Below are 12,582 nucleotides of genomic sequence, written 5' to 3'. Positions count from 1 at the left end.
ACTTCTGCTCCTAATTCGAATGTTCGTATGTACCTCTGCCTTAAAAATATTCAAAGACTCTGCTTCCACTGCCTTTTGAGGAAGAGAGTTCCAAAGACTCACGACCCTCTGAGAGAAAAAAATTCTCATCTGTCTTAATGGCCGACCCCTTATTTTTAAACAGTGACCCCTAGTTCTATATTCTCCCGCAAGGGAAAACATCCTTTCCACATCCACCCTGTCAAGACCCCTCAGTATCTTATGTTTCAATCAAATTTCCTCTTACTCTTCTGAACTCCAGCGGATACAAGCCTAACTTGTCCAATCTTTCCTCGTAAGACAACCCGCCGATTCCCAGTATTAGTCTAGTAAACCTTCTCTGAACTGCTACCAACGCATTTACATCCTTCCTTAAATAAGGAGACCAATACTGTACACAATACTCCAGATGTGATCTTACCCCAATGCCCTGTATAAATGAAGCATAACCTCCCTACTTTTGCATTCAATTCCCCTTGCAATAAACAATAACATTCTATTAGCTTTCCTAATTACTTGCTGTACCTGCTAACTAACCTTTTGCAATTCATGCTCTAGGACACCCAGATCCCTCTGCATCTCAGAGCTCTGCACTTTATGCCACCATGGGAGCTCTGACTAACTCTGGCCTCCTTCTTATTGTCTCCTCTTTATTAACCGTTAACTACAGGATATATGTATCCTAATAATTACTACGTAACCAGGCCTATGTTAGTGGAGCTTTCCCTGTGTCTATTCACATGTGCATTTTGGCTGCTGCTCCAAACCCAATCCATCACTTCTATTCCCCCCCTTTTTTAAAACTCCTTTTCTCTTTACCCCTCCTGGACCTCTCTCTCCTCTCATCAGGTAAATCTCCTGTGATACTGAGCCGTACAGACCAGGAAAATCTCAGACTGATATTGAAGGTGCTACAAGTGACTTCAGCAACCCTAGGCCCTAGGTTATGGGGGAGGGAATAAATTAGCCAAGATTCCCAGGACTCCCGAGCCAGTCGAGTAGCCCTTGTGTGAGTGCGTGTGTCTGGTTGTGTGCATGGGTGCACGCGCAAGTGTGTGTGTGCACGTGTGTGTGTGGATGTTGGGTTCGGCCACGATTACATCCCCCAGTGTTTAAACAGACTCCAGACACGCTATCACTCACTGTCTGTGGTGTGAGATACAGGAGGGTACTTACTGCAAACGTGCTCATTTTGACCTTGTGTCCATTGTTGATTGAACCCATCACTGCAGTGAGCACATAGTCGGCCTCAGTTTCATCAATACATTTCCTAATGAAGCCAGGGAAACAATGCTGAATATTCCAGTGAGGAGTCGGTTTGCTCACTGGGAATTGATACGGCAATCACTCGCTCAATGGGAAAAATCCCAAATCCAGAAACTTTGGAAAGACCCTCAGTATTTGACCACACAATGCCAAAAGCCCCAGACAGAGCGATTCTCTTGGGAGACCCACTCATCCTCCCTCTCCCTGCCTCCATGCCCCCAGCCTTCATACCCCCCCCAATCCCTCTCACCCTCGCCAACCACCCCCCCCACCCCCCCATCCTCCCTCCCTGCAGCTCTGCCCCCTACAGCCCCTGGCACAAAACACATCAACCCAAAGAAATCTCTGCTTTAAGTAGCTGTTTACTACTTACAACCATCCAATGGTCTTTCCTGCGTTGTGAAGCTGTCAATCAATCTGACCTGTTTTTGGTACCACACCCATCCCTGCCCCATACAGCCTCCAGGAACTTTGCTCCCTCACGTCACTGGTGTGAAAATCCAAGCATACAAATCAATTTTAAAAACTATCATTCAGAATCACCTCACTCTGACAGTTTACTTCTTTACTACACCATCCCCCTCCAAGGCCTCTCCTTGCCATGAAGTTCCGTGAGACTGCCTTTGCATACTTCCATCATCTGCTCATAGAATCATAGAAGGTTTAAGGCACAGAAAGAGGCCACTTGGCCCATTGCATCTGTGCTGGCCAAAATACAATCCACCTATTCTAATCCCACCTTCCAGCATTTGGTCCGTAGCCCTACAGATTATGGCATTTGATTTGCATACCCAGACTCATTTTGAATGAGTTGAGGGTTTCTGCCTCAACAACCCTTTCAGGCAGTGACTTCCAGACCATCACAACCCTCTGGGTGAAATGGATTTTCCTCATCTCCCCTCTCAATTTTTCTACCAATCACTTTAAATCTATGTTCCCTCATCACTGACCTCTCTGCTAAGGTAAATAGGCCCTTCACCTCCACTTTATCCAGGCCCTCAAAATTTTATACATTTCAATCAAATCTCCCCTCAGCCTTCTCTGTTCCAAGGAGAACAACCCCAGCCTATCCAATCTTTCCTCATAGCTGCATTTTTCCAGTCCTGGCAACATCCTCGTAAATCTGCTCTGTACCCTCTCTAGTGTCCTCTCATGGTCAGAGCATCTCCATGTGGCGGCAGTGGGACTTTGGGGGCTATTTGGGATTGAGGGGGCATCACAGCCAAGCATTATTCCCGTTCTCACCCAGAATTCACACACTTCCACATTTTCTTCAGGAGGGGTCACATGAATCACAATGAGGAGGAGCTGATTCATTTCCCCCTCTTGCCCCACTATCCCATTGAGGATAACTCCAATGCCCCTGCAGGCATCGTATATGTAAAACTGATATGGGAGGTGTGTCTCATTACCTGATGGCATACAGACCTCGGCAGGTGGGTAGGTTGTCCCATATCCCGTCATCTGGGCACAGCGATACCATATTGTCCATATCGGGGTAGCGGATCTGGAACCCTCGGTGACAGCTGACAGCCAGCTGGTCCCCAGGCCGATAGGTGCGGTTGTACACGTCGGCATCTTCAATAGATGGCAGGGGGCACTCGGTAACTTCATATGAAGAAACAGGCAGTCAGGATTATAGAAGCTAAAGCCTCACTTACCCTGCCTTCTTTTCTCTACCCAGTGTTCAGCCCTCTCTCCTTATCTCCTGAAGACCCTGACTGTTGCTGGACTCAAACTCTGCAGATATCACAAAATCCCTCAAACATCTGGCTAAATTCATGCAAGTGCAGGCAGTAAATGATGTCAGGCTGGTCGACTGTGCAGGGAATCACAGCTAAACAGAGACCTGCTGTCATCCAATATCTGGGGAGGTTCAGGGGAAGTAAGGCTGCTTCAGTTAGAATAGAGACAGACTGAGCAGTTAGAGAGAACTGGAGAATCCAATGAGAGACAGAGAGAGACAGACTGGGAGATGAAGAGCTAAAAGATGTAGTGTATGATCTTGCTTTGTGTAAAGGTGTTTGAAACTTGGATTAACCACAGTCTAATGTTTGTAAAAGAATCCATGATGGTAGAACCCTGTAACTATATGTATGAAAGTGCATGTAGCTTTGTGTGCGCAGGTGTGTGTCTGCATGTGTGTGTATCTGTGTGTGCATGTGTCTGTGTTCTGCATATGTCATCCATGTGCCTGCGTGTGTGTGTATGTCTGTACCTGCGTGTGTGTCTGCATGTGTGCACGAGTCTCTGTCTGCGTGTGTGTGTCTGTGTTTCTGCATGTGTATGTCTGCATGAGTGGGTGTCTGCATGAGTGTGTGTCTGTGTCTGTAGCATGTGTGTGTCTGTAGCATGTGTGTCTGCGTGAGTGTCTGTCTGCATGCGTGTTTCTGCGTTGTCGGCAATCTCTCGATTTGAGGATGATGTCTATTCAGGGTGGCAAGTTTCTGCCATGAGTCTTCATGTGACTGAGCAGGCCGATTTTCCACCTGCAGATCTTTGGGCACATGGGGCAGGTAGTGGGGTCCAGAGTTCAGGATTTGCTTCCTTTTCTTTCCTTCTCTGCTGTTGCTCTGCCTCATCATTAAGGTGTTGGGACTCGAATGATGATGCAGCTTGGTGGACAAGTTGTCACCATTCTGAGCGGTTGATAGCAAGCTCCTCCCAGTTGTTAATGTCAATGCATCCGCGCTTCAAGGACGGCTTCAGTGTCTTTTTGAAGTGTTTTCTTTGTCCTCCCTGGAACATTGGCCATTTGACAATTGTGAGAACAAGACCTGACGGGGAAGACGATTTTCAGTCATTCACAGTGGCCAGTACATAGGAGTTGATTTGTTTTGCCCGAATGCTTGTGATCTGGCTTCGAGAAGGACACGAGCATTTGTTCGGTCCTCCCATGGAATCCAGAGGATACGGCAGAGGAAATGCTGATGGAATTTCTCTAGCACTGTTATGTGTCATTGATACACAGTCCAGGTCTCGCTGCAGTACAGGAATGTGGTGACAACAACTGCTCTTGTACACTAGGGCTTTTGTTGACTTGCAGAGGTCTCTCTTGTCAAACACTCGCTGCTGTAGTTTGTAGAGGGCTGAGCTGGTGCAGCCGATCCGGTGTTGGATCTCCTCGTCAATTGTGGCCCGTGGAGAGAGGTAACTGCCAAGGTATGGGAAGTGTTCAATATATTCCAAAGTGTCTCCTTTAACATATATGGGAGGTGGAATATTTGGCTGACCAGGTGTGGGTTGATATTAGTTTCGCTTTGGCAACGTTCAAGGACAGGCTGAGTCTCTCGTATGCAGAATTGAAGAGATTGAGAGTGGCTTGCAGATCTGATGTCGAGTGGGTAATGACACCGCAGTCACCTGCAAACTGTAGATCATGTATGTTTATGGTGGTCAGTTTAGTTTTGGCACGGAGGCGACAAAGGTTAGAGATTTCCATTTAGGCAGTCTTTAATACTCACACCAGAGGGCGGCTGATCTTTGATCAGAATAGCCACTGTTGGGTAGATTATAAATCATATGGGGGCTATCACACAGCTTTGCTTGACCCTGGTCTGGATTTTGAAGGTGTCTGTGTCAGATCTCCCACTCAAGACAGTTTCAGTCATATCATCATGGAGCAATTGCAGGATTGTGATGAGGTTTCTTGGACATCCAAATCTTTGGAGCACAATCCACAGAGCCTCGCGATTTACTGAGTCAAATGCTTTGGTCAGGTTTTTGAATGCAGTAAAGAGTTCCTAATTGTCTCGACATTTTTCTTGGATTTATCTGGCAACAAAGACCATGTCGGAGGTTCCTCTGGAAGGTCTAAAGCCACACTGTGTCTCAGGGAGGAACTCCTCAGCCACAGGAAGGAGGCGATTCAGGAGAATTCATGTCAGGATTGTACCTACTGTGGACAAGAGGGAAATACCTGAATAGTTTCCACAACACGATTTATCTCCCTTCTTGAAGATAGGTACAATTGGCACATTCCTGAATCCGGGCAGTGGTAGGGGGGTGCGGGGTTGGGGGGGGAGGGAGTCATTTCTCCTCCCAAATCTGTAGGATGAATGCATGGAGTCTCAATGTGAACAAAAGCCCACCAGTTTTGAAGACCTCAGCTGGAATACCATCAGGGCTGCAGGCTTTGATGTTTTTTGTTTGATTGCTTGTTGCAGCTCTTCCATCAATGGTGGTTCATCCATGGATTCTACCACAGGGCACTGGGGGATAACCTGAAGAGTATCAGCTGCCACTGTGGATTCACGGTTAAGCAGTTGTTCAAAATGTTCATTTCCATGGTTTACAGATGGCATTATCATCATTATGAACATAAATGCCATCCAGTGAATGAAACTGGTTTTGTCTATTTGATCTCGGTATATGGATGGTCCTGATAGATTCAAAAAAGCTTTGCATTTCGTGATGATCAGAATACTGTTGGATCACTCGGGCTTTGTCCACACCACACGTCCTTCATCTTCCAGGTTTGACTTAGGTGTCAGCCTTGAGCTGTTGGCATGCTGCCTTCTGGAGTTGTGATCTTGGCTTGTTCTGCCATTGAAGGCTGCTTGTTTTTGTTCCAGGAGGTCACATATTTCAGCATTGGTTTCTTTGAACCAGTCTTGGTGACGGCAATGTCCAAACCCAATGGTCTGGACACTAGAGTCCAGTATTACTGACTTTATTCATTCCCACTGTTCTGAAATTGAGATAATGCATGAAGATTTTCCAGAGGGAGCTGCACCTGGAATTCCTCTCTTCAATCGGGCTTTTTTAGGGCTGAAACATTGATTCTCTTCCTCTTGGACTTTTGGGTCTTGCGATGTCTTGGTACTAGGTAGGTGTTCATCACCGATCGAACAAGTTGATAATCTGTTCATCAGGCATCAGTTTCCTGCATGGATCGAGTGATACAGACATCACTTAGATCTTTGACTCAAACTATGACATAATCCAGGAGGTGCCAGTGCTTTGATCTAGGATGCCTCCATGTGGTTTTAGATTTGCCATTCTGGCAGAAGAGGGTGCTTGTTATAATGAGGCCATGCTGAGCACACTGTATCAGCAGGAGGACACCATTTACATTGGCTTTTCCTACCCGGTTTTCCCAGTGGTTCCTCTCCAGACATCGGAGTCATGGCCATCCCTGGCATTAAAGTCTCCCAGAAGGATGATTTTTTTTCTTCTTTTGGGATGGCAATGAGGTCATCAAGGTCAGAATAGAACTTTTCTTTAACATCTTCATTGGAGTCAAGGGTTGGGGCAAAAGCCCTGATGACAATGGCATGTTGATTACGGCTAAGCTGTAAGTGAAGTGTCATGAGGCTTTCATTCACGCAGTTCAGGAGTTGTGGTAGTGCACCCAAGATCCTATTCCGGATGGCAAAAGCAGCTCCGTGAACACAAGGATCACTGTCAGCCTTTCCTTTCCAGTAGAAGGTGTATCTCCCTGTTTGTTCTTTCAGCTGTTCCTTTCCAGGAAGGCAGGTCTCACTGAGGGCAGCGATGTCAATCTGAAGTCTTGATAGCTCATGTGATATGACTGCAGTTCTTCTTTGACCATGAAGATGATGATTCCGCAGGATGTGGTTCCTCAGCCAGGAGAAAGTGGGACAGCCTATTCTTAGGGCACCTTTTCTAGCCCCCTCCCCATTGGGGTGAGTAGACGAACATAGGAGCAGGAGTAGGCCATTCAGTCTGTCGAGCCTGCCTCCGCTGTTCAATTAGATCATGGCTGATCATCTACCTCAATGTCACTTTCCTGCACTATCCCCATATCCCTTGATGTCATTAGTATTCAGAAATCTATCAATTTCTGTCTTGAACATGCTTAATGATTGAACTTCCACTGCCCTCTGGGGTAGAGAATTCCAAAGATTCATCACTCTCTCTCAGTGAAGAAATTCCTGCTCATCTCAGTCTTATATGGCCTGCCCCTTATTCTGACACTATGTCCCCTTGTTCTAGACTCACCAGCCAGACGAAACATCCTATCCACATCTACCCTGTCATGCCCTGTAAGAATTTTGTATATTTCAATGAGATCACCTCTCATTCTTCGAAACTCTAGAGAATACAGGCCCAGTTTCCTCAATCTCTCCGCATAAGAAAATCCCACCATCCCAGATATTAGTCTGGTGAACCTCCATTGCACTCCCTCTATGGCAACAATATCCTTCCTTAGATAAGGAGACCAAAACTGACCAAATACTTTAGGTGCAGTCACACCAAGGATCTATACAATTGCAGCAAGACTTCTTTACTCCTGTACTCAAAACCCCTTGTAATGAAGGCCAACATACCATTTGCCTTCCTAATTGCTTGCTGCACCTGCATGCTAGCTTTTATTGACTCATGAACAAGGACACCTAGGCCCCTTTGGACATCAACACTTTCCAACCTCTCACCATTTAAGAAATACTCTGCCTTTCTGTTTTTTCTGCCAAAGTGGATCACTTCACACTTATTCACATTATATTCCATCTGCCATGCTCTTGCCCATTCACTTAGCCTGTCCAAATCCCCGTGAAGCCTCCTTGTATCCTCCTCACAACTTACATTCCCATCTAGTTTGAGTCATCTGCAAATCTGGAAATATTAAATTTTGTCCCCATATCCAGATCATTTATATAGGTTGTGAATAGCTGGGGCCCCAGCACTAATCCTTGCGGTAACCCAGTAGTAACAACCTGCCATCCTCAGAATGACCCATCTATTCCTACTCTCTGCTTTCTGTCTGTTAACCAATTCTCAATCCATAGCAGGATATTACCCCAATTCCCATGTGCTCTAATTTTGTTTACCAACCTCTTGTGTGGGACCTTATCAAAAGCCTTCTGACAATCCAAATACATCACATTCACTGGTTCTCCTTTATCTATGCTACAAGTAATATCCTCAAAAAACTCCAACAGGTTTGTCAAACATGATTTCCCTTTCATAAATCCATGATGACTCTACCCAATTCCTATTATTTTCTAAATGTCTAGTCATCACATTCTTTATAATAGATTCCAACATTTTCCCTATTGCTGACCTCAAACTAACAGGTCTGTACTTCCCTGTTTTCTCTCTCCCTTCTTAAATAGTGGGGTTACATTTGCTACTTTACAGTCTGTAGAAACCTTTCCAGAATCTATAGAATTTTGAAAGATAACCATTCATTATCTCCATAGCCACCTCCTTCAACAGTCTGGGATGTAGCTCATCTGGTCCAGGGGATTTATCAACCTTCAATCCAGTTAATCTCTTGAGTACTACCTCTTTATCAATACTCATTTCTTTCAGTTCCTCATTTTCACAAGTCCCTTGCTGCCCTAGTATTTCTGAGAGATTTTCTGAATCTTCCTCCGTGAAGAAAGACACAAAGTAATTGTTTAGTTTCTCCACCATTTCCCTATTCTCCATTATAAATTCTCCTGTCTCTGCCTGTAATGGATCCATATTTGTCCTTGCTAATCTTTTCCTTTTTACATACCTAAAGAAGATTTTACAGGCCGCCTTTATGTTTCTAGCTTGCTTGCATTCATATTCTTTTCCCTTTCTTTATCAGTTTCTTAGTCATCCTTTGCTGGATTTTAAATTGCTTCCAATCCTCAGGCTTACCACTTTTCTGGCAACCTTATGAGCCACTTCCTTTGATCTAATGCAATCTTAACTTCTTTTGTTAGCCGCAGTTGATTTATCTTTCCTATTGGGTTTATGTGTCTTAGAGGAATTTATATTTGTTGTAGACCAAGTAAATACTAGCCATTGCCTGTCTACCGTCAAATCTTTTCACGTATTTTCCCAATCCGCCATAGCCAACTTGCCCCTCATACCTTCATAATTTCCTTTGTTCAGATTTAAGACCTTAGTTTCAGAATGAACTATATCACTTTCAAACTTAATGTAAAATTCTATCATATTATGGTCACTATTTCCCAAACGCTCCTTTACAGCAAGTCATTAATTAGTAATTTCTCATTACATAATACTAAATCTAAAATAGCCTGATCCCTAGTTGGTTCTTCAACATACTGCTCCAGAAACCCATCTCGTACACACTCCAGGAATTCATTGTCAGGTATGGGTATTATCCTCAGAATGGGTATCCTGGAGAGGACTGCTCAGTCATGTATGCTGCTGCCCAAAGATACCTCTGTCCCAAAACAGGTGTCCAGTGGCCTTCATGCATCTGTCACCTGTGTGCAGATTCTTGACTGTGGACTCCCAGGTTCACAGCCCTGTCTCCGTCATCAATTCTCCATTGCCACAGGACTTGGCAGATGGACCTTGGTAGAAGCCTGTGCGTGACTTTGTTTAACGTGGGGACCTTGGGGCACCGTCATTGTCCACACTTGATGGGTTGGTGGTCAGTTTTCGATGAGCAGGACCATCTTGCCGCTGCAACTTTCTTCTGCATTCACAGCTGGTGAGACGTACAGTCTTCCTTTGCCTGCTCTGCCGTTGAGGACATTTTTGGACTGCATTTTGTCTGACACCTCCCCCTCGACTTTGCGACCATGAGAGGCAAGGGATCATCGGGACACACAAGCCTCTCCACCACGTCAAGGTGGCGATCCATTGAGAGGTGTGTGTCTGAGCATGCCCGTATATGTGTGTGCGTAGCTGTGTTTGTAGCTATGTTTGCATGTGTTTGCGTAGGTGTGTATTTGTGTGTGTGTCTGTGTGTATATGGGCGTCTGTGTGTGTCGCCATATATGCATGTATGTGTGTGCTGCTTGTGTGTGTGTGTGCTGTGTCTGTATGAAACTTTGTGTGTGTGTGACTGTGTGTATGTTTGTGTGTGAGTTTGTGTGTGCTTGTGTTTGTGTGGTTCTATGTGTGTTTGTGTTGTTGGCTGTGTGTAATCTGTGTGTGTAGATTTAATTGGCCAACCAGCCCCTCGCCTTCTGTCAATGTTGCTTTGGAAATGGTCAGTGGCAGGTGCCTGGCAATGTGGTGCACTGTCCTCGGGAATCAGTCTTGGGAACATGAGCACATTTAACCAGGTGCTGAGAACAGAATGTTGCAGTTTGCATATAATATCCATTGCGTGAGAAGGGTAGATATACATGAGATAAAATGTTAAAAAGCTTTAGTGGATGAACTGCAAATGGAATTTAAATTTGATCTCAACTGCAAAGTCACCTGGGTTGTTGATTCTTTATTACCTGCGCTTCCTGCTGGAGTACTGATTCAGAATTATTGCACTGGAATATACCTGATAGACACTCCTCGAACATGTTTATTATCCAGACTTCCAAACTGTCACTCACTTCAGCACAAAGTTACTATGTAACAACTGGCAGCCCGGCCCCACCCACTCAGACTAACACACTCACACACACACACACTCAGACTAACACACTCACACACACACACACTCAGACTAACACACACACACACACACTCAGACTAACACACACAAACACACACACTCAGACTAACACACTCACACACACACACACACTCAGACTAACACACACACACACACTCAGACTAACACACTCACACACACACACACACTCAGACTAACACAGTCACACACACACACACTCAGACTAACACACACACTCAGACAAACACACAAAAACACACACACTCAGATTAACACACACACACACACACACACACTCAGACTAACACACACAAACACTCACTCAGACTAACACACACAAACACACACACTCAGACTAACACACTCACACACACACACACTCAGACTAACACACACACACACACACTCAGACAAACACACAAAAACACACACACTCAGATTAACACACACACACTCACACACACTCAGACTAACACACACAAACACACACACTCAGATTAACACAGACACACTCACACACACTCAGACTAACACACAAAAACACACACACTCAGATTAACACACACACACACTCACTCAGACTAACACACACACACACACACTCAGACTAACACATACACACATACACACATACACACTCAGACTAACACACACACACACACACACACTCAGACTAACACACACACACACACTCAGACTAACACACGCACACACACACACACACTCAGATTAACACACACACACTCAGACTAACACACACACACTCAGACTAACACACACACTCAGACTAACACACAAAAACACACACACTCAGATTAACACACACACACTCACTCAGACTAACACACACACATACTCAGACTAACACATACACACATACACACTCAGACTAACACACACACACATACACACTCAGACTAACACACACACACTCACACACACTCAGACTAACACACACACACACACTCAGACTAACACACACACACACACTCAGACTAACACACGCACACACACACTCAGACTAACACACACACACACTCAGACTAACACACACACACACACACTCAGACTAACACACACACTCAGACTAACACACACAAACACACACACTCAGACTAACACACACACACACACTCAGACTCTCAAAGACAGACTCACACACACACATGCACACTAAAACTGAGGCACTCAGACTCACACACACACTCACACACTCACACACACTCACACACACACACACACTCAGACTCTCACGCGCACACTCAAACTCTCACGCTCGCACACTCAGACTCTCTCACACACAAGTTCAGACTCTCTCTCACACACACACACAGACTTACACACACACAGACTAACACACACACTCAGACTAACACACAAAAACACACACAGTCAGACTAACACACACACACACACACACACTCAGACTAACACACACACAGACTAACACACACACACACTCAGACTAACACACAAAAACACACACACTCAGACTAACACACAAAAACACACAGTCAGACTAACACACAAAAATAGACATACTCAGACTAACACACAAAAACACACACACTCAGACTAACACACACAAACACACACACTCAGACTAACACACACACACACACACACTCAGACTAACACACACACTCAGACTAACACACACACTCAGACTAACACACAAAAACACACACACTCAGACCAACACACAAAAACACACACACTCAGACCAACACACACACACACAGACTAACACACAAAAACACACACACTCAGACCAACACACAAAAACACACACACACTCAGACGAACACAGACACACACACACACACACTCAGACTAACACACACACACACTCAGACTAACACACAAAAATAGACATACTCAGACTAACACACAAAAAAACACACACACTCAGACTAACACACACTAACACACACACTCAGACTAACACACACACTCAGACAAACACACAAAAACACACACACTCA

General features: G+C 45.0%; 1 protein-coding gene across 1 annotated transcript in view; it reads right to left on the bottom strand.

The window, feature by feature from the left end:
• susd4 (sushi domain containing 4) overlaps positions 1-12,582 on the bottom strand; it is a 100,155-nt gene that overhangs the window by 34,739 nt on the left and 52,834 nt on the right. Inside the window, 1 exon segment of the mRNA XM_068028601.1 lies at positions 2,713-2,892. Within this exon segment, the coding sequence (XP_067884702.1) occupies positions 2,713-2,892 (180 nt within the window).

Source organism: Heterodontus francisci, chromosome 3, assembly GCF_036365525.1.
Source record: "Heterodontus francisci isolate sHetFra1 chromosome 3, sHetFra1.hap1, whole genome shotgun sequence".
In the NCBI taxonomy this organism is placed as follows: Eukaryota; Metazoa; Chordata; class Chondrichthyes; order Heterodontiformes; family Heterodontidae; genus Heterodontus; species Heterodontus francisci.
The sequence above is the reverse complement of the archived record's forward strand: the minus strand, read 5'-3'. Positions and strand labels throughout refer to the sequence as shown.